Source organism: Mus caroli, chromosome 16 (genome assembly GCF_900094665.2).
Source record: "Mus caroli chromosome 16, CAROLI_EIJ_v1.1, whole genome shotgun sequence".
Taxonomy (NCBI): Eukaryota; Metazoa; Chordata; class Mammalia; order Rodentia; family Muridae; genus Mus; species Mus caroli.
The window spans coordinates 6972576-6996395 of NC_034585.1; the positions used below are offsets into that span (position 1 = coordinate 6972576).

At 47.7% G+C, this 23820-nt stretch overlaps 1 protein-coding gene across 4 annotated transcripts in view; it reads right to left on the reverse strand.

The window, feature by feature from the left end:
- Positions 1–23488, reverse strand: part of Tvp23a (trans-golgi network vesicle protein 23 homolog A) — a 33979-nt gene extending 10491 nt beyond the window's left edge. For 3 of the 4 annotated variants that reach the window (XM_029470677.1, XM_029470676.1, XM_021184556.2), the window contains exon 1: positions 23058–23488. In XM_029470677.1, the coding sequence (XP_029326537.1) occupies positions 23058–23173 (116 nt within the window). In that variant the 5' untranslated portion in view covers positions 23174–23488. The remainder of the gene's footprint in view (positions 1–23057) is intronic. The other variant, XM_021184557.2, reaches the window with a different exon arrangement.
- Positions 23489–23820: the final 332 nt, after the last annotated feature.

Consider the following 23820-nt stretch of genomic DNA (forward strand, 5'->3'; position numbering starts at 1 on the left):
GTTGTCAAGCTTATGCTCTGACTCCTGAGTCCTTTTGCCCACCCTACTCTCGTAATTCTTAGTGGAAGTGTCTCGATGATGATGATGATGATGATGATGATGATTCAAGCAGAGACTGATACAGGTCAAACTGTGCCTCAAGTCAAGTTTTGTGCAGGCTGCTCTCTCCACTTCTTCAGCCCCTCTCTCAGTTTACATCTGGAGTTGGCCCAGCCTGTCAATGCCAGGTTAACACGAAGGTGGCCTGAGACAAACTTCTAAGCTTCGAAGGCTGTGGCTCAAGCCCCGCACATATATAAAGTTACTTGGGACAGCAGGCTTCCGGCTCTGTCCCTTGGGAGGCAGATGGCAGGGTGACTTTGAGCTGCCTGGGGTCAGCCTTTTGGGTCCTAGCTCTCGTTGTAGCTCCATTGCCTTTCTGATGCTGGACAACCCAAGGTCTCGGGCTTCACTGAGTAGCAGCATTTGCTGTGTAAGGGGAAGTCCCCAAGTCAGTCCCCAGACTCCAAGTAAAGTGGGACACAGCAGGAATGTATGAGGCCCAGTCACTCTTCTGGAGAAAGGGGAGGCAGACACACAGGAGTCCCAAGGAGCTCTTGGCCCTGCTTAGACTACCCGGTAGAGAGGGGAAACAACATAGATTCTCAAAATATTGTGGACACTGAGCACCGGCACCCAAGGTTGCTCTGTGACCACACACACTCTCTCTCTAATGGAGGAATATCCACTCACACATGAGCAAGCACACATGGCAGGCCTTATTCTATCCCTGTATGAAACAGGTACCACATTCCTTTCCAGGGTCCTGAAGAAATGGTGTGGTGGAGGTGGGCATGGTATTCTGTAACACACACTGCTCTGTCTTTGGAAACAGCTGTTACCTCAGGCCAATGTCACTCAAACTTGTCCCACAACCAAGGAGCCACAGTGAAATTCCCCTCTCACCACAACTCTCTCTGTATCATGCTGGGAGGGGGGGCAGGGCATTTTGAGGGAATCTTCCAGGACTCCTAACCCCCTCATCCTGTAGGGGTCCCTCCTCAGGTTCCACAAACAGCATTTCCTACTCAAGATCTAACTCTCCTCCTCCAAAACCTCAGTGAGGAAGGGCAAACCCCTGAGAGGGTTGTTCACGTTTCCTTTACTCATAAGCCCATGTTTACAGTTACAAGCCTCATAGTGGACACCCATTGTCATTGTCATCCTCCAGGAGTAGGGGCACAGGTAACTTGTCAGGATGCAGCATATGTAGGCCCCTGGAGGTCTTACCTGTGCCCATTAGAGGAACGCACAGGCTGAGATATAGTCAGACAGTAGGATGCCAGCCACCTCAAAGAAATGTACTGTGCAGTCAGTCACCAGGAGGCAGGAGGCGTTTGCAGCCCACACTGTTGAGTAGAGCCAGCTGTGTGAGGTGGCTGCATCAGCTGATCACAAAATGGCCATGCTCTGGAAGAGACAAAACTGCAGAGATGGATGGCAAAGAGGCACTCTGTTGGGGGCTCTGAGAGGCAAGGAGAGGACACAGTACGTAGGGGACTTTGGTCATCGAAGCTATTCTTTGCAATGCTCTAATGGAGAGTACAAGTCACCAAGGATTTGTCAAATTTCACAGAATGTTTGACTGGAAGACAGAAAGAGTCCCTATGCAAAGGCTGGATTTGGTTAGTAAGGTATTGGTTCAGTGGCTGTAACAAGTGTGCCAGAATCGTGGGGTGGGGATCCCAGGGGGAATGGTGGGAAGGGCAGCTTCTGTTCCTTCTTCTGAGACAGTTTTCATATCCCAGCCTGGCTTCCATCCACTGTGTAGCCAGTGGCACGGTAGCCCTGAGCCTCACTGTGTAGCCAGCGGCACTGTAGCCCTGAGCCTCACAGTGTAGCCAGCGGTAAGGTAGCCCTGAGCCTCACTGTGTAGCCAGCGGCACTGTAGCCCTGAGCCTCACTGTATAACCAAGGATACTCTTGAGCTTCTGACCATCCCGTCTTCACATCCTGTGCTTTGAGATGCAGGTACCCACCCTTATTCCAGGCTTATGGTGTGCTGGGGAACAAACTCAGGGTTTTGCACATGCTCGGCAAGCATTGGACCAACTAAGCCACACACCCTCTTAGTTTTCCTGTAAACCTAAAGCCAGTCTAAAGAATAGGGGCGCTGGTTATATAACAAGGAGGGGTGGGCATGACTGGGTGGGGCTCTGTGTGTACACACAGAGTAGCCAGTAAACAGCTGAGCGGGAGCCTGAACACTACTCAGAACAGCCAAGAAGGTGGCCTGAGCAGTGGGCAGCTGGGCCATTTTCAGCTTGGCACATGAGCCCCTTCTCAGCAGCCCTCACAGCAGCTCTAAGCAAGAGGGAGGAGCCACTGCCCTAACTGCAGCAGGAATCGGACACGTATCTCTAAAAACTGTCCTTTAGCTGTCGAGATTGCTCAGGCAAAGGTGCTTGCTGACAAGCTGGACAATCTGAGTGCCCGCCCTAAACCCCACATGGTAGGTGAACCGACTCTTGTAAGTTGTCTTAGGCCTCACCCATATGTGCATACTCCCTCCTCGTACATATAAAGGGAAGGGGGGAGGGAGAGGGAGAGAGGAAAGGAAGTGGGGGCGAGCTCGTCTTCATTTGCTTACTTTCAAAATTGCACTCAGGATTTATGCTTAGGGGTGTGTATGTGTGTGTGTATATCTGTGCACACACGTGTGTATGCAGATGTGTGTGCCAAAGGTCGGTGTCAAGTTCCTTCTTCCATCACTCTCTACCTTCTTTTTTTACTATTTTTAAAGATATTTATTTATAGACAAGTTCTTACTATAGAACCTGGCCTGGAACTGATGAAACCTCTGCCTCCCGAGTGCTAGGACTAAAGACGTTTGCCACCAGGCTCAGCCTCTCCCTTAGCTTGGTGACAAGGTCTCTCATGGAAGCTGGAACTGGCAGTTTTGGCTAAACTGGCTGGCAAGCCCTAACAGTCCACCTGCCTCTGGGACTCAGCACTGGCGTTCCGGGTGTGTGCCATCAGGCCTGTCTTTTCCATGGGAGCCGGGGATCAGAACTCAGTAACTCATGCTTGCACTGCAATCCTTTTCTCCCCTGAGCCATCTCCTCTGCCCTAGTAGGTTTCTAAACAAGGTCTTACTCTGTAGCCCAAGCTGGCTTAGAACCTGTAATCCACTTGACTCACTCTCCAAGTTCTGTGATTGTAGCTGTGAACCAGAACACATAGTGTTCACTGAGAAAGTGTGTGTGTGTGTTGTGTGTGTGTGTGCATGTGAGTGTGTGCGTGCACGCACGTGTCTGTAGGTCTTATATCAACTTCTGATGTTGTTCCTGAGAGTCCATCCACCTTGTTTTCGGAGAGAAAGCCTTTCCCTGGCCTGGACCTCACCCACTGAGCCAGGCTGGTTGGCCAACAAGCCCCAGCCTGCATTCACCTCCATAGCACTGGAAGTAGACTTCACCAGTAATGCCTAGCTTTTACCTCTCCCCAAGGCTGCACTGGGATTTTAAAGACTGTCTCTGGTATGAATTCCACACCAAACATCCTATTTTAGTTTCTTTTAGCCCAGAGGCATTCTGGAATGTTCAGTTCTTTAGTGTGGCCCAGGTGAAGGGGGCCATTGGTCCCTGGCATAATCCTACCTTGTCCCTTTCTAGACCTGTGTTTCCCTCCTCCATTTTCTCCAGTCACCATGGATCTCAGGATCAGAGCTGATCTCTGTGACATGTGACTCAAAGCAGCATCCAGCTAAGGTGAGCCTGCACAACAGGCCATGTCCACGTGGTGGCATACATGTGAGGCCACATGCTGGAGCAGAGCGAGACTCCAACCCTGACTCTCCTTGCCAAGCCATGACTCTGGTTACTTCTTGAGGCCTACCTTCCAGAGGGAGACAGTGATCTCAGACCATATCTTCTCCAGAACTGTGTAACCACGTTGACCCCTTGCCTGCATCTCTCCATCTTTCTTTAGTTAGACCCAAAGCGTCTGTCTGTCAATACCTGGAAGACAGACTTAGGAGTCCAAGACCCACCTATCTGGTCCTCTTCCCTAAGTGGCCACACTGAAAACATCTCCTCTCTTTCTTGTCTCTTAGTTAGCCCCGCTCAGCTGGCTGAGAGTGCTGGGTCTCATTATCTTCCTTTCATGGTCACCTTCCTGCTAACAGTAGCCTTTGAGAAAGTGGCAGGAACCTGTCTCAATCAGTTCCCAGCTAAGAAGCAAGGGCTGAGGGACAAGACAGTCCAGACGCGCTGACAAGGACCCAGAAAGTGAGTGGCAGCTTCACCGCTTTCTGTCCTTCTCTGTAAATTTGAATAAAACAGTAGAACAAGAAAGACCACAGGAAGCTGGTCTGGATTGTGCAGAGACATAAGTGCCTTCCATGGCAGACCAACTCACAGGGTGGTCTCCTGGTGCCTTGTTGACCCGTCTGTGGTTAGCACACACACACACACCCCTAAAAATCCCCAATAGGGTAGTTGGTCATTGCAGCTGGATACCAGAGGAAAATTCCAGAACTCAAGTCTTTTTTTTTTTTTTCTGGGTTTACCAGTTCCTCTTTAAAAGGGGAGGAAATTGGATGGGGTGGTGACATCGCTGTATGACACAAAATGTCAGCCTCCCAAGATACTGAGACAGTAACGGCCAGGGTCCAGATGCTCAAGCCTGCTGGAGGAGACACTGTGTGGGTGTGTACATGCATGTGTGTACGTGCGCTCCTGCGTGTGTTCATGCATGCGCACGCGTGTTGGTGTGTGTGTGTGTGTGTGTGTGTGGTGTGTTCACAAACAGTGGACAACCTCAGCTGCCATTCTCTAGAAGCCATGTACGCGAGAAAAGGTCTTTCTCTATGGGACCTGGGACCCGCCAAGGAAGCTGGCTGGCTGGCCCGTGAGCCTCAAGGAGCCATCTCTCTCCTGAGTGCTGGGTTTATACATGTGTGCTGTATACATGAGCACCACCATGCTCAGTTTTTTTCAATGGCTTCTGGGCACTGAGCTTAGTTGCTACCCTTGCAAGGCAAACAGACTGTAGATAGAGTGCTCTCTCTGTCCTGAGCTCAGTTCCCTTCTCCACCTGCTCACTGCTCCTGGGAGCCCACTGTGATTGTGGCATCCTCAGCTTGTCACCAACACCTCTCTTCTATTTCATTCCCAATATCATCTTGGGGCCAAGAATAAAGCAGTGGTACTGGAGGACAGAAGGCACCCACATCTGAGGACGCAGAAATCTCTCACCCTCCAGGAGCCTGGGGGCTGTGCATACTCAGGACATGCCACCAAGGCTTCCTCATCTCATTCTTTTCTAAAATAATCCAGGAGCAATGCCGTCCTCATCATAACTGATGGCAGCATGGCCTCCTGCTCTCGTCAGTGCCTGGAAAGTCCAATGCTCGGGCATCTGGATGTTGGAGTAGGTGCTGCTTGGCAAGCCCTCAGAGTTCCCACTCAAGTCTACACAGCCGAGATTTGTGTGTGGAAGTGACACACAGGAGACTTCCTTCTGGCCCCCACACATTTCTCCCCTTGTTTCTGTTCTTTATTTTTTCTTAAAGAGACAGATCCATCTTAGAGGCTGGTTGGCTTGGTATCAAACAGAGGGAGCCTTTTGAGGATGACTTGGCCCTGTGTGCTCAACCCAAGCTGAAGCTGACTGAAATCCTTACCTCCCAGCCCACGTTAGACCAGACTTCAGATCCTTACCTCTCAGTCCAGGCTGGACCTGAATGCAGGTCCTTACCTCTCAGCCCAAACTCTAAGGGCTCCACCTGGCACTAACACAATCCGAGTCAGGCCTGATCTGCTCTCTGATGCCACTGGACCCTTGGTGCCATCTTTTAGGCAAAGCTCTGAAGTTTTCTAAAACCACGGAGGTTACTGAGGGCTGGGGTAGGATCAGTTCATTGAGTACAGTCTGGAAAGATGGGAGAATTCCTGGAGATAATGGCGGTGTCCACACAAAATTAGTGGAGTTATTACCATAAAACTGTACACATGAAAGGAATTAAAATAACCAACCAGAGCATTCAGCAGGAAAGGGGGCCTGCTCTCAAGTCTGACAACGTGTACTTAATCTCTGGGCTCCACACGGCAGAAGGAAAGAACCAATTGTTCATAGTTATTCATTCAGTGTGTGTGTGTGTGTGTGTGTGTGTGCATGCCACAGCATATGTAGAGATCAGAGAATAACTGTTGTCCTTCCAACATGTGGGCCCCAGGGATTTAATTCAGGTTTTCAGGCTTCTTAGCAGGGGCTTTAACCCTTTCAGGCTTCTTAGCAGGGGCTTTAACCCACTAAGCCAGCTCGCTCACCAGCCCAACAAATATCATTTTTAAAACATCTTTAATAAGAGGAAATGGTTAAAATGGTCAATTTAATCACAATGAAAATGTGAATTAGGGCTGGACAGATGGCTCAGCGGTTAAGAGCACTGACTGTTCTTCCAAAGGTCCTGAGTTCAACTCCCAGCAACCACAAGGTGGCTCACAACCACCTGTAGTGAGATCCAATGCCCTCTTCTGGTGTGTCTGAAGACAGCAACAGTGTACTCATATAAATAAAATAAATCTTTAAAAACTTCTGAAAAGGAAAACATGAATTAAAAACAACGAAGTACCTTTGCATCCAACCTCAACTGTAAACAGATATGTTCAAACTTGAGGACCCATCCCCAGTTCAGACCCCCAGCATCCAAACAAAAGCTGAACACAGTGGTATGCACCTGGAAATGGGGACAAGGGCATCTCTCAGGGGCTTTGTGGCCAGCCAGCCTAACTCAGCCAGCAAGCTCCAGGTTCACTGAAAGAACTGGTCTCGTGGAATAAGGAGAAGGAGGATTACTCACTTCTGACCTAACGTCCGTGTCAAACCTCCATGTGAATATTCACCACCACCACCAGCCCACCCTAAACTTACATACAGAAATAGTTAAAGGGGAAAAGCCCTGCTAATACACTGGACACGTAAAGGCTTTTAAGATCATCATCGTCTAAGCAATATAGCCTAACACCTGTGTAGGGGCCACTGTCGTCGTACTGGATTTCACAAGTCCTCTTGATGTGGTTGACGTCGCATGGGAAGATGTTCATAAGTTGCATTTCAAAACTATGTCATTTTATACGAGGACATGACCCTCAGATTTGGGCCCAAGAGCAGTCCTGGAACCAGGCTGCTTCGATACTGAAGGAAACTATCCAGCTACGTGGATGAGCCTTGAAAACACTACGTCAAGTAAAAGAAGCTAAACACTACGTCAAGTAAAAGAAGCTAGACAAAAAGAGGTCACATGTGATGATGTGATGTCTGTGGGCTATCCAGAATGGGCAGATACACTAATGGCCATTGGTGTCAGTGGCTGCCACGGGTCATAAGGACGGAGATTAGGAGTCTCTGTGGTGAGGTTTCCCTGAGGTGATGAAAATATTCTGCAATCAGTGGGGAAGGGTGCATGGCACTGTGCATGTACTCAGAACTGCTGAAAGGAGGGAGGGAGAGGAAGAGGGGGGCCGAGGATGAGCCCTGATGCTATTGACTCTCCATCTGAAAGAAGGCAGCAGAGTGGACAGCCAAGACAGGTCCTCAGTACAAGCTCCAGTCCTACCTCCTCCACTGAGGGCGCGTATGATCTTGGACAGGTGCATGAGTCTGTCTGTGATCCAGTCGCCTGTCTGTGAAATGGGATGCTGTGCTGCACATCTCCAGGGAGCACTGTCCAACCATGGTGTGTAGGAAGTGCGCTCCTGGGAGTAGTGGAGCGTCTAAGTGTAGCCACAGCAGCACTAACTCCATGGAGGTGCTGGCACAATCGCAGGACGCACTGAAGGGCTTAGGTTACTGCTGGGTGGGCAGTGACCAGGGATAACGATATGTTGGTTCTGGGGGGCAATGGTTCAGCCTCTTCCCTTTGCTGAGCTCAGTGCTTTTCCAGGTAGGAAAGGCCAGGTTCAGAGGCACAGTTCCACCATACTGCCTCAGCAGCTGGAGGAGCTCTGAAATTCTGACCCTCCTGCCTCTGTCTCCCATGTTTGTGGACTATAGGCATGATGGGGATGAACCAAGGCCTTTGAGCATGCTAGGCAAGCACTGTACAACTGAGCATCACCCCAGCACCACAGCTGATGTTTATTAAGAAGAGATTTTTAACAAAAACTGAAGACTGAATGGCATTTGGGGGGGCTCTCTGGGAAAAGAGAGATCATACTAGTGTGTGTGTGGGCCCCAAGACAAAGCCACACCCTCGGGTCTGAGCAGTAGAGGCCAGGTATACAATTTGGGGAACCTCTCAAGGAACATGGTAAAGGATTTGTAAAGTCCTCCCTCCTGCCTTTGCATCTGGTAAAGGAATGTGTTTCCACCTACTTATTCTTTAAGCATGGCATTGCTGTTTTAGCATACATTACGTGTGTGTGTGTGTTTGTATAGCTGTGTGTATGTGTTTGTATAGCTGTGTGTATGTATGTATAGGTGTGTAGGTGTGTATGTGTATGTTATGTATATGTATGTATGTATGTATGCATGTATATGTGTGTGTAGGTGTGTGTGTATAGTGTGTGTATGTATGTATATGTGTGTGTAGGTGTGTATAGGTATGTATGTATATGTGTGTGTAGGTGTGCATAGATGTGTGTGTATGTTTGTATAGGTGTGTGTTGGTGTATATATGTGTGTGTATGTATATATACATGTGTGTGTATGTGTATGTATATATAGGTGTATATATGGAGGTATGTGTATGTAAGTTTGTGTGTGTGTATGTATGATGTGTGTATATGTATGTGTGTATAGGTGTTTGTGTGTGTGTGTGTAGATGTGTGTGTGTGTGTAGGCCAGAGGTCAACATCTGGAGTCTACCTCACTTCCGCACCTTGTTTTTGAGACAAGGTTACTCATGAAACCTGAAGTGTTCTAGCCTAGCTAGACTAGCTGTCAAGAGAGGCCCTGGGATCCTCTTGTCTCCTCCCTCCCACACCCACTCCCTACACCTCCCTACAATACCCCTCCTCCTGCCTAGCACTGGGTCACAGAAGTGGGCCACCATGCCTGGCTCTTATGTGAGTGCTGGGCACCTGAACTCAAGTCCACTGAGTTTATTCACTGAGCTGTCCCCAATCTTCTTAACATAATTTGAATTGTCTCTATATAGAATGAAGACTATCTTGTTTAGGCAACTTTCACAATAAATTTTGTTAACTGTGCCTTAATTCCTGGGTCTCAACTGGTGAGATACTTCAGCTAGACTCTGGGGTGAAGGACTCCCAGCATTTCCTTCAGTACAGACATCATTCAGTCCACAACACTTAACTATGTGAAGAGGGAGCCGTGGCTCTTTCCATAGACAAGGCTGCCTCCGCTCAGAGGGGACGTGAGCTGCCTAGACTCAATGCAGATGAGCAGTTACGTCCACAGGTGACCTGCTGCGAGGGCCTGGGTGGGGTGGGGTGGACCACAGTGCTAAGTCTGCTGGCCAGTTCCACACTGGGTGGGCTTTCCAGTTTTCTGAGACGCTTCCGCCCTTTGACAGATGGCACCATAGGCCAGCAGCTACCTGAAGCTGGGGGGACAATGGCTTACTGGGACAGCCATAAACACTGCAGCTGCCTCCAAGTTCCCAGCGCTAACAGTGAGTACACGCATGGCCTCTGAATTTCCAGGAAGAGGTAGAGACCGGGATCTGATGAGGCTGGGCATTTGAGATCAGCTAGAGAACAGAGGCCTGCTACACCGTGAGAGTCACCTCATGGAGACAGAGGCACATTGGCTCGCATCAGTGGGCCGAGGCAGCGGAGGAGATAAGGGAGCTTGCTGTCAAGCCTAACTACTTGAATTCAATCCCTGGGTCCTCCAGGTGGGAACAGAGAACTGACTGTTACCGGTTGTTATCTGACCCGCGTGAGTCAGCTGTGGCATCTGTGTGCTGCATCAACCAACCAGTCAAAAACTAAAGATGGAATCACGTGAGCACACAGGGTATATTTTAAAATCAACCACTGGTCACCTGTGTTTGTATTTCCTTTATGAAGCGTACCTTCCAGGAACTAAATGTCTGGTAGAGGTTGGGCTACTTTCACATCGCTGTTACCACAGTACACTACAGAGACCTGGTGAGGAAAGAGTTATTTTGGCTCATGGTTTTACAGGTTTTCAGTCCATCATGGTGGACAGGGCAAGGTGGTAAGGGCACATGGCAGAGACTGTTCATGGCAGACCAGAAGAGTGGGGCACCCAGCTCATGACCTCTGCGAGAGGTTAACAAACTGCTGCCATTTCTGCAGCCAGAGTTCAGCCATTTCAGTGTTCTAGAGTCAGAGTGTTTCCCTGAAGGCTACAAGTCCTGTGAATCATGTTCGGTCCTTTGTTCTGCCCTCACCCCACCCCCCAACTAAAGGCATCAGCTTGGCTTCCCATGTGGGGGAACCTTAGAGATGAAGGCCCCCTCTGGGCAGGGCAGCCTTGGAGGTTACACAGTGAGAGAATTGAGTGATACCCTGTTCACTCAGCCAGCATGGAATCCCTGCCATCCCCAGGGGTGGGAGACCCCACAGGCGAGCTTAAGCTCTACAACCACATGACAGCTTTCAAAGTATCCCTACTTCCTGGAAATGAAGGCTCCAGTCTGACTGCTTTCTCTCTTGAGTTTTGAAATCCTCCTGGACAAGCCACCAGGAAGCAGGCCTGGAGACTCACAGAGGCCAAAGCAGAAAAATCAAACGTTCAAGGTTCTTAGGTCACAGATTGAGTCCAAGGCTATCCAGACAACTTAGTGAGTCTGTGTGTGAAAATAAACAGTAGAAAAAGAGAGTGGGGGTGGATAACATAGCTTAGCAAGCCCCAGACCTGAGAGGAAATGCAAACATGGTAGTCCACTTCCTCCTTTGAAAGAATTGTTGGTCCTTAGAGTGGCAAAGATAATTAAGAGTCCAAGTCTGGGAGGCTGAGGCAGGAGGATTGTGAGTTCCACACCAGTCTGGGTGACATAGCAAGACTTGTCTTCACTGGGATTGCAGGTAAACTGGAGGGACGAGAGGGCCATCTGTAGTTGAGATTTGGTTCAAGAATTGAAGCACACTTCTAAAGACACAACATGGGGCAGTGTGTCTGCCAGGCAACATTGCCAGAACTGACTCCTGAGCAACAAAACCTATAAAGGACCTGTGGATACAGACTGTAGATTAGGTAATGCCTGGGGCTCTAGCCCTGAGTTCTGCTTCTAGAATTTCCTGTTCTTAACCTACAGGAAAGAACTTTGGGGTGATCGATCATGGTAAGAATGTCTGTTAGCATTTGTGCAGTTCTTTTGTTGATGTATGGACTGATCCAGTTACTTTGAAATACGGTGTAGTCCAGACCAACCTTGAACTCCCTATATAGGTGAGGATGGCCTTGACCTTGACTTCTGATCCTCTTGCCTCTACCTCCAACGTGCAGGGATCACAGAGTATACCTTTATGCCTGGCCTCATAGTGCTATTCTTAAAGCACACTTTCTAAATCCTTTCATGGGGCTAGAGAGATGGCTCATCAGCAAGAGCACTGGCTGCTCTCCAGGGGTCCTGGGTTCACTTCCCAGCACACTCTGGGCAGCTCGCAACAGTCTGCAACTCCAGGCCCAGGGAGTCCGATCCCCTTTCTGACCTCCATTAGCACTAGGTGCACACATGGTGCACATATGTGTACAGCCCAAGTGTTTTACAAGTATTTTTTTTTTTAATTTCTAAAAGAAAATATTTTAAAAAGATATTTTAAATCCTTTTATGCATATTAATCTAAAGATGTATTTCTCAAGTTAACGTATCCAGTGGCCATAATTTACAGTTCTTTTGTTTGAAGTTTCACTGAACATTAAAATGTTCCACCATCCTGAAATAGTACATTTTGTATACAGTGTCTAGGTGTATTTTTATTTGCAGCTTAATTTGGCATTCAAAGTAACCACAGATAGGCCAGCAATGAGCAGTAATAGTGCGTTCAGCTAAGCCTGATGGCCTGAGGTCAGCCCCTGCCACCTACATGATGCAAGGAGACCCCTATAAGTTGTCCTCAAACCTCCAAAAATCTCCAAGACACATGACACCCACCTCAACACACACACACACACACACACACACACACACACACACAAACACACTTTTTAAAATGCTCAAGGACATAGAATTAATTTTATAATAAAATTCCCAATTTTATTACTTTAATACTTTCAAACAACCACTAAATAAATGGAGCTTTAAACAATAAACCATTTATTGGGTGCCCACTGTTTGCTGGGCTTAGGCTGGGCCAGAGTGCACCAAACACAGCCCAGTGCTGTTCCTCCCACTGTGAGCCACATGGATGCCACTGTGGGGTTTCTACATAACATGGGCAAGGTCATTTTAGTAAATGTAGGGGCCCAAGATGTGGACACAGCTTCTGACCAATGAGCCATGGTCAGACAGCAGGCGTAAAAAACCTGGATTTCAACTGGAAGCTCCTAAATATGTCTTTACTAAGACGGTATCGCCAGCATCCATGACTGGCACGTATGGCTGAGCACGGTACCAGTATTTCAACATCTACCCCTCCCCATCTAGAACAAAGCCCCACGGACCCTGACCCATGCCCATCTCTTGTCTCTGACACTTGGCAGACATGGGGGTCAAGGTTCAGTGCAGTTACCCTCCAGTGGCCTCGCTGCTGACACAGCTCATCCAGGCAAGTTCATGCGCACGAGCATGCACATGTAAGGGGAAGTGGGGCTGTTAGAATGTGAGGAGTTAATTTCAAAATAAGTAATGATGTGCATGATCAAAGAGAACTGAAATCTCACTAGTTCCCTGATTTTGAGGTTTTTTCTTTGGTGTTCCGGAACCTTCCTTAAATTAAACAACCCACTCCAGATGGGACTTGCTTAGGTCTAACTTGTTTTGTTTGTTTGATTGATTTTTGTTTTGTTTTTTGTTTTGTTTGCATTTGTTTTTTTTTTTTTTGAGGGGGTTGATAGGGTCTTTAGCTGAGGATGACTTCAAACTTGCAAACTTGCTCTGTTGCCCAGGTTGGCCTCAATCTCACAGAGATCCCTCTACCTCCGACTCCCAAGTGCTGGGATGTATAGTGTGCTCCACCATGTCAGGTTTTAGATTTTTTATTTGTGTGTCTTCTTTCTATAGTTTTCTATAGTTTTCAAAATTGATTTTAGAGAGCTAGAGACAATTTGTCTTGCTCTCCAAAGGAACATGGAAGTCTTGGTGAGGTTCTTCATTAACTGGAAGAACAGACATTTTGAATTAATAAGATGATCAAAATTATTATTTTCTTGTTATCCTGGAGCAAGGGGTGTGTGTGTGTGTGTGTCTATCAAATAGAGGTGTGTTTATATTGTTTTCCACCAAGCCACCCCAAGCAGTGGCACCCACTCTCCTGGCCTTCTTCCCTCAGATCAAAGTCACACATAGAAGTAACAAAACGACTCCCAGCTCCCTTAAATAGCAGTTTTCATGTAACTAGATCCAGACTCTACAGAGAAGCTGGGCAGCACGAAGGAGCTGTTCAAGGGGATCAGGAATACAAAGTCATTTTTGGCTAACAAGAGAACTAAGGTCCGTCCAGAAAACTGGCCTCCAATAAACGGACCAACTAACTAATGAGCAAGATTCCCACACTCCCAATAGAGAACGTTCTGAATTCTAGTTCTCAGATTGCTGATTTTGTCTACAGGGGACATGCAGGGTATCTGAAGATATTTTTGGTTTCCACCAAATAATGGTTTAGATGCTCCTGGTGCCCAGTGGGCAGAGGGCAGGGATGCTGCTAATGCCCCAGTGTACAGGTCTCCCCACCACAGACAGCGATACAGCCTGGCAATGGCAATGCATACTTGTAATCTCACTGGAAAGGTAGAAATCAGAGGGTCAGGAATTCAATGTCATCCTTGGCTGCCATGGGAGCTCCAGGCCATGCCCCCAATAATAGCAGGGGCAATTCCATAGTATCTGTTTATACAGAACATAGACATCTCCCCAGGGAATAAAGATAGGTGTTCTTAATCCAGCATCCCCCAGCCAAGCTCTTTTCCATGTGTTCTCTACAAAGTACAATGTAACATAAAACATAAGCTCAAGAGCTGCTCAAGTTCAGACCCTTGAACTTAAACACCATTGTGATATTGAGCAACACACTCAACTGTCTGCCTCAGTTTCCTTAACCTTGATCCTATAACAGAATAGTCCCCATACTGCAGGCCGACCATGCAGAGGCAATGAACCTTTATACATAGGCCACACAGTGGTGCCTGTGTGTGGCAAGTGCTGGATAACCTGTGCCTGGTTCCTGGGCATTCTGCTTGTCTTCACTCTGAAAGCGGCCAAGACCATCCAAGCCTCACTGTGAGAAGCTTCTGTATGCAACACGGGGAACTCAACCTTCTGTGGATAGTTTCCATTCCATGCAATGCTTGCCTGTATCTTTGCAACCCACTGGCATGTGACTTCCTGCCGTGTCTGAGAGCAGAGGACAGAGTTCTTAATTTCATATTCATGAGATGGGCATGCCTCCCAGTCTACAGAATGCTTCCCCGGCATAAACGGAACCCTGGGATTGATTCCAACACAGCATAAACTGGGTGTGGTGGCACACACCTGTAATGCCATCACACAAAAGGTAGAGGGCAAGAGGATTAGAACTGCAATGCTATTATTGACTACAAAGTAAGTTAAGGCCAGTCTAGGCTACGTAAAAAATAATCACATTGGGCTGGAGAGATGGCTCTTGGGTTAAAGCAGAGGACCGGGGTTTGATTCCCAGCACCCACATGGCTGCTCACGATGATCTGTAATTCAAGAGGAGCAGGGCTGGGTCTCCTGATGGTGCTTGCCCTCTGCCCTGTGTCCTCCCAGAAGCTCAGGAGCTCAACTTTACTCAGAAGCCCATACATGACTCCACTGGCATCCATGACTTGAATCCTGGGGTGCAGGTGCTTGGCTGGGGGATGTTAAATTGAAGTCTACTCTAGCTCCCTGACCCCATGCATTCCTGAAGGTGGCTAAAAACCCCCATCACTGGCTAAAACATGGTCTGCTACACAGTCCAGCTGAGTTACCGCAGCACTCTGAGATGTCACTTCTAGACAAGTGCCTCCGAGAACTGAAACATACGCCGCATCCCCAAACATGGACACAAATGTCACAGTGACATTAGTAATGAGAATTGAAAAGCAAAAATAACTAAAGAACTTATGAATGGGCAAGCAAATCGTGGTACACCCATATACTTGGTTTTAGTCATTAAAAGGAAATAAATGTGGCTATACACCCAGACAGACACAAACCTGGAATCCATGTTATAAGTTGTAAAGTACTTGCTGCGCAAGTGTAAGGACCCTAGGTCAACTGCCAGAAACCATGTAAAAGTCAGGGGTGGTAGTTCCTGCTTTCGATCAGTGCAGACACACGGACAGGCAGATCTCTGGGGCTTACTGGCCAGCTAGTCTAGACTAAGATGCAGGTCCCAGTGGGAGACTTTGTCTCAAAAAACAAGGTGGATGGATCCCAAGGAATGAGAGCTAAGGTTGACTTCTGACCTCCACACATATGCACATACATGTGTACATATATCTGAGAGCACATGCTCTCTCTCTCTGTCTCTCTGTCTCTCTGTCTCTCTGTCTCTGTCTCTGTCTCTCTCTCTCTCTCTCTCTCTCTCACACACACACAAACAGGCACGAAAGTCACACACTGTATAATTTCATATGTTAATTTACTGGGATAAGGGGTGCCTAGCTGGACAGCAAAACACTCTTTGTGGTTATGTTTCCAAGTTTCCAGAAAACACTGGAATTTGAATGGGGGAACCAAGAAAAGGAGCTCCTCCCCCAAAGCAGATAGGGCTCAGACTTCTACCAGGGCCTCCAAGCATAGTAGGAGGAAGAGGGCTTTCCTCTCAGGCCGAACTGGAACAGAAATCTCTTCCATCCTCAGACATAAATGCACCCAGCCCCAGATCTTGGATACAGACCGAGCTGTTGGGGATTTGTTCTAATGCTTTAAATTAATCCAGCCCCACAAATCAGGTATCTGTGTGTCCAAACGCTGAAGGCCCTTGTCCCCAATTGATTTTTTACCAATCAATAAAGAGCCAACAACTGATTGCTGGGCAGGTAGACTGAGGCAAGACCTTTAGATTTGCATGGGCTAAGAACTGGGAGAGAGAAAGGGAGGGAGACTGATTAGATTTAGAGCCTCAGAAGAAAATTCATCCCAAATATAGGTGGAAAGGGAAAGCAGCCCTGTGGGAGGGGCTGCCCAGAAGGTAACAGGGCAGCAAAGATAAAACATAGATTTAGAAGGTGTTGAGCCAGGAGTACTGGAAAGAAATGTATGCTAGCCCAGTGGAGGATTAGAACTGCCCAGTCTTTGAACTAGTCAAGGCATATTTTAAATTAACTGGTGTGTGTGTGTGTGTGTGTGTGTGTGTGTGTGTGTGTTTACGAATCCAGATAGCTCTTGGGTGAGTGCGTGGGTGTGACCCGAGGGAGCACTAAGTGGTTTAGCCAAACTACTACTCCACTAAGCTGTGCATGGAGTGGGAGAGTCTTAATTCATACTGAGCCTCAGGTCACTGGCCTCAGCGCTCCAAGACTTGGACTGACTGACTTGATGGAGCTCCAGCTTGCTAATAGATCCTGGGATGGATTTCCCAGGCTCCAAAAATCATGTCAACCAAGTTCTCATAATAATCTCCATACTTGGATAAACATCCATATTTGGATATATATCCATACATATGTATATTGTACAATTATTGATCTCATATATATACACCCATACACACAAGCACGTGGATACATAATATATCTACACAAGCACACATACATATATGCACATACACTTGCTTGCACACACACACCCATAATATTCCTACATATACACACAGACAAACATACACATGCACACTTACACATGTACATACATACTGGTTCTGTGTTTCTGGGAAATCCTGACACATAGATTTAATTTCTATTAAGTGTTTGAAATAAACACTTCTAAGTAGTTTGGTAGCTCTTGGGGACTTGGGCGGGGGAGAGAAATGGGAAATGATTGTCTAGTAGGTAGAGGGTTTCCATCTGGGTGGTGAAATAATTATGGAAGGAGGTCACGGTGCTGGCTGCACATTCTGTGAGCATACCCAAAGCCACACTGAGCTTCAGACTGTCACTGAGTTAATGGTACATCAGTTGCATTTTGATTAAGCGCACACATGATACTGTCTTCTTGATACATGATTTTGAGGCCCATGTGGTCTATTATGAGCCGCTGCTCAAAAGAAGAAAACATCTCATGGGCTGGGGAGGTAGCTCAGCTTGGAGAGTGCTGTCCTAGCATGAAATCGTAGGGTCAGTGCCAGCACTCCATAGACTGGGTATGGAAGCATGGTCCCAGAGTCCCAACACTAGGCAGGAAAGCCAGAAATCCAATGTCCTCCTGGGCTACACGGGAACTTGAGGCCAACCTAGGATACATAATACCCTACCTCAAAAATTAAAACATCAACAACAAAAACAACCCTCAAACAAACAAGCAAATAAAACAAACAAACAAAACAAAAAAAAAAAACTAAAGAAAATGCTGAATTAGCAAGGGTGTGGAACACTGGAAGCTTCCGACGTCTGTCCGTCGGTAAAATGTTTGGCTGCTCTGGGAAACAATTTATGAGTTCCTCAAAACACGAAAAGAGAACTTCATCAGCCCACAGCCCCGCTGATGGGAATGTCTGTAAGAGAACTGGAGGCAGAGTCTCAAAGGTGGGGTGGACAAATCCATTTTCCGGGTAGTATTAGTCACCGGGCAGAAGAGGTGGAAGCCAACCGGCTGTCCATATGTGAGTGTGGCAGACATTTGGACAGAGGCAGAGGCAGGCAGATCTCTGTGAGTTTGAGGCCAGCCTGGTCTAAAGAACAAGTTCCAGGACAGCCAGGGTTACATAGAGAAACCCTACCTTGAGAAAACATTAATAATTAATTAATTTTAAAAGAAAAAGAAAGAAAAGTAAAAGAACATTATAGTCAGCCAAAGAAGCTGCTGTGACAAGCAAATGCGTTTACTCTGCTTCCCTGAAGTGGAGACGGGAAGTAGAAAGGTGGTTAGACGGTGGTTAGTAGGAATGGAGAACGGTTTAATGGGTATGGAGTTTCACTTTTGCAGAATTATAAAATTCTGATTTACAGCGAAGCAAACTTGGTCAACACTACTGCCCTGCATATTGGGAATGACAGAGGTCAGACATGTCTCTTTTAAAAATTGCAGTAAAATAAAATAAAGAGCAAACTGGGTATGGTAGCTCTGTGATCTTCACACTCACGGGCTGGGGCTCAAAGATAGGTCAGCCAGGGCTACGTATGAACCCTGCCTCAAGAGAATAACTAAAAAGAAAAAGAAATGCAAAGCTACCTGGGAAACACACACACTCACACACACAAATTCACATGTACACTGACACGTACAACTGACACACACACATACACACACTCACACACACATACATGGACACTGACACACTTAACTCACATATACCCACCCTCATACAAACACTCTTCACTCACACACACTGACACACACAACTCACATACACACACTCTCACAAACTCTCATACAAACACCCACTCATACACACACCCTCACATACACACACCGACACACACAACTTACATACACTCATACAAACACACTCTCACACACTCTCAGGCACACACAAGATGGCAAGTATGTGTTCTTCAACTGTGCTATGGAATTATACCCTCCACTGGTGTCCAAGGAACCCCAGCCACACACTGTACCTCCCTGATCTGAAAGTAGGGACAATAACGACAGGACACATATCAAGCACCCAGTAACTGAATAGCTACTGAGTGACCTCCTTAGCAGCTACACATCAAGAGGTAGGTTCAAACCTCTGAGTGTTACAGATAAGCCAGTGGAGGTAAGGCATGGTGAGTGACCTGTCCACAATCCCATAGCCACTGAACGACAACAGAAGGAGACTCTGGCTAGAGTCCTTTCTATGATAGCATCTGACTTGAAAGTCAACATGCAATCAAAATGGGATTAGGAATTTCCTACAGCAAACTGCAAAGTAAAGAAGAAAGTTTCAGGCAATAGTCTTCATGCTACACTACTGATTCAGAGCTTTAGGGGACCGTGGCCTCCTGATAACGGAATTCAATTTTGATTATATGTCACATATTTCATAGTTCCCGGACCACCCCCCAGAGCCCACCCAGAGACCTCTATTAAAAATTCCCGTGAATGCTTACTTAAGTCCTGAGTTCAAGCCCTATGTGACCAGTTTTATGTCAACTTGACACAAGCTAGAGTCATTTGGGAAACAGGACTCTGAACTGAGAAAATACTCCATAAGATTGACCTATAGGCAAGCTTGCAGAGCATTTTGTTGATTGATGACTGATGTGTGTGTGTGTGGGGTGTGTGGAACACACTGGGGATGGTACCACTCTTCGGCAGGTGCTCTTGGATGTTATAAGAACGCAGGCTGAGCAAGCCACGAAGAGTAAGCCAGTGAGCAGCTCCCTCCATGGTCTCTGCTTTAGCTCCTGCCCTGAGTTCCCTCAGAGATGAAGATGACATGAGAGTTTAAGCCAATTACGCCCTTTCCTCCCAAGTTGCTCATGATGTTTCATCACAGCAAAAGAAACCCCAACTAAGTAAGACATTCTAGAACCACAGAAACCATGTGTGACAACTCACACCTGTAATCTCAGCCCTCGGGAGGAAAAGCAGGAGGATCAGAACTTTAAGGTCAGCCTTGGCTATAGAGTGAGTTTAAGACTAGCCTGGTCTACATAAGACCCTGTCCCCCAGCCTCCCCTCCCCAAAATAAGTAAATAAATAAACAGAATCCTCTTTATGCCAGGTGAGCGGGTGGCATCTATAATCATAGTACTTGGGAGGTGGAGACAGGAGGAGCCTGCAGTTGGGTTATAGTGAGATCCTGTCACAACAAACCACAGTAAAGGCAAAACAAAACAAAGAGCTCAGTTCTCCACAATGCTGAGTGCATTCATCCACAGGACTTCCTATGCATCAGATCCCTTGTGAATCCCACTAAGTCCCTGGGCAGGCTGATGCGTCATCACTGGCACATCAGAGGATTCTGGGATTGGCAGCTCTCAAGCAGATTGGTGAGCAGTTGCCCCCAGACCTGTGGTAAACGTAATTCCTCCAGCTCCCAGGTGCTCTTCCCCGCTACCCACTGAAACTGGCTACCAAAATGGTCCATGACAGCCCAATAAGGAACATTCCACGTTCAGTATCTTTGCTATACAATACAAGTTTTTCTTTAATTATGGGCCACCAGACCAAGAAGCCTGGGCATCATCCTTGACTACGTGCACACATGTGTGTGTGTGTGTGTGAGTGTGAGGGGGGGGAGGACAGGAAAGAAGAGGGTCTTGAGACAAGGTCTCTCACTGAACCTGGACCTCACTTCATTCTGCCCCCGCCCCCCACCTAGGCTAAGCTAGTGGCCAGAAACCCCCAGTAATCTTTCTGTGTCCAGCATCAACGTTTTGGGGTTATAGGCACACACAGCCACATTCAGATTTTTATGTGAGTGCTGGGGACCCTCATGCTTGCCCAGGTCCTCATGCAAGTGCTCTTCCCCACTGATCCATCTCTCCAGCTCCCTCTCCATCCTCCACACCTTAACCACCATACAGTGAAGGTAGATTATACCTCCGAGGTGTCCTGGGCCACCCTCCCAGCCTCTGCTTTCTTCTGCCCCTACAGCAGTCTATGATGAGTAATCTCAAGAGCCAACTAAAGGATATCTAGAATTACCCGGGACACAGAACTCAGCACTGCCCAGTGTGAGTTACTTTAGGTAATCTGATGGAAGTAGGGAGAGCCACCCACTATGGGCAACACCATTCCCTGGGCTGTGATCCTAGGCCCTATAAACAAGGGAAATGGAGCTGAACACAAGCATTCCACTATACTTCCTGACTAGAGACACACTGTGACCAGCTACACCAAGCTCCTGCCATGGTGACTCCCACAATGTGAAGCACTTGGCTGCTGAACTGTGAGCCAGACTAAACCTCTCTTTCTTAAGCTGCTTCCTTTTCTAAGTTGTCAGACATCTTATCATAGCAACAGGAAAGAGACTAAGGCACTAACTTCACCCTGCAGTCCTGACCCTAACACTGCTATGGCCAAATTCTTCCACTGAAAAGTAGCTCTTGCACATGGGTGTTTAACTTTACATAAAAATTCAACAGAACCAAATTCCATAACTCTAGCTGTAGTGCAATGCTCAATAGCCACAGGTAGATAGTAACCACGTTATATCTGATGAACAACACATCTGGGCTCATTGATTTTAACTGTCAACTTGATACAACCTAGAATCACTCGAGAAGACTCTTAATGAGGAATTATCCAGATCAGGTTAGGGGGATTGCTTTGATTGTTAACAAGGGGAGGAGGAAGACCCAGTCCATTGTGAGTGCTATCAGTCTCTAGGCAGGGGCTCCTGAACAGCAAAAGGGAGGAGAAAGCCAGCTGAAGTCAAGCAAGCAAGAGTTGTTTGTACAGGGCAGCCCCACAACAAAGCAGGGCCTAACCTTTACATGGCAGCAGTGTCCTTACATACTCGCCTGGGCAACTCCACAGGCAGGGGCTGGTCCTGTATCCTACACAGCCCCAGCCACCAGTCTAGGGTCAGGGTTACAGGTGATATTTACCAGGCAGTGAACCTGTAATTGTTTAGATGCTCTATAAAACCCTTCACTTAGGATTCCAATGACAACAGCATGAAGGATGAAGAATGAGCCTCAAGTGTCTAGGTTCCGATCTCTGGGAGCTGTGGATGTTGTATTACATGAAAAAGGGTTATCTTCATTTAGTAAAGGATCTGAGAGAGACAGATAATGACAGAGAGACTGACAGAAACAGAGAGGGTCAAGCTGGTCCTAAACTCACTGAGTAGCTGAGAGTGACCAGGGACTTCTGACTCTCCTGCCTCCATCTCCTTCATGCTGAGGTTACAGCTGCGTGCTACTAGGGCCAGTTTATTTAGAGCTAGGAGTGGATTAGAACCCAGGGTTTCCTGCATGCTGGGCAAGTACTCTACCAACTGAGCTACACGCCCAGACCTCACATGGTAAAGGTGCAAATTACCCTAGGTTGCTGAGTAGGGTTGTGGTATTGTCACAAATGCCCTTATTATTGAGAGGTACAGGAGTGCATGTGCACGTGCACACCACCATGCCTCGTTGATGCTGTGGTTAGGATGGAACCCAGAGGTCTGTTCGTGCTAAGCAGATACTCCACCAACTGAACTACATGAAACTAGCATGTTTATGACAATTTGTTACAGTGACCACGTACTAATTTCGTTCTTAGAGACTGCTGTATTTGGGTCAGATGATCTAATGGATGAGGAAGACAAAATGAACGTAGCGGAAAGGTAGCACTTTTGACTAGCATACACAAGGCCCTCTGTTCCATTCCCAGTACCAGAAAACATAGAGAAAGCACTAGGTACCAGGCCTCTAAGTATGCTAGGAACGAGTGGGATGGACAAGTGGGCGTGGCTGAGCTGTGATTGTTTCTTGAAGGATCAGGAGTTTGCACTTTAGCAGCTACCCTGCTGCATACTGACTCCTCTCCTACACTGCCATATCTGACCTTCCAACAAGGATGCAATACCTTTGCACTTCCTGTTCCTTTAGCCCGAACTCTCTTCCTCCAGAGCCTCCTGTGGCTGCCGGCTTCTCAGCAGCCAGCCTCAGCTTAAAAGTCACTGCCTCAAAGACCCCTTCCCCCGCCCCCGCCCCCTTTGTGCTAGAGCATGAGAACAACCCTTGGAACCTTCTCTTACCTCACCGTGCTAGTTTCTTTCTAACCCTCTTAACATTTTTGCCTAATAAGTTAGCTGCCCCGCCCCCAAGCTCTAGGCTCCAAGGGGGCAGGGTCTGTATAACTCATGCACACAGCAGTTGCTCCGTGTATTTTGAATGAATGAGTTGGCGAATGCATGAATTTGCAGCTTGGGACCAATAAGTCAACATACCTGATCTTGGCCTTACTAAAGGCCAGCTCCTCTTCATTACCGAAGTCCAGGGACACATCCTCAGTATCATCCACTAGGCCCTGGGGAACAGCAGGAGCAGACAGATGGCAGGCCATCCCAGAGCTCACAGGAGGCCTTCAGGCGTGAGCGCCCTCTCTTCCTGGATATGTCTCTGTGCTCCTCCCAGCATTATTCCCTTAGTTCCCTAGGCTTTCCCCACCCTCCTTATTGCTAGGGGCTTAGGCTTCAAGGCCAGTGCATCTACCTCCCAATGCAGCATCTCTGCAGCCCTACCTGCTTCATCCCCCTGGGTACCACTTGACCCTATAGCACAGGTTCCAGCTCTGCCCTTCACCGCCCAAAGTTTAGGATGCCCAGCAGGGAGCCCGCATGAGGGATGCTCCCAGCCTTAGCTCCGAAGCTCAGCTCTAGAGATCGATGGGGGGGGGGGGTGCTCTGTGCAGTGCGCAGTCGCGGACTGGGGCGGAGCCAGAGAGGATACCCAGGGATGCTGGGATACACTGAGAGCCGAGATCAACAACGGAAGGTGCAGGACGTGAATGTAAGTTAGTATCCAGAAGCTGAGCGCTCAGGTTGGAAGCAGAGTTTGCTGGCTCTATAAAAAGAAAACTCTTCTGCGCCGGGCATAGCAGTGCAAGCCTGTGACTCCTGGAAATCTGAAGCAGAAGATTGCCCGGCTGCAAAGAAACAAACAAATAGACAAACAGGTGTGATCAGGATCTAGTTGCTTGGCTTGGGAACA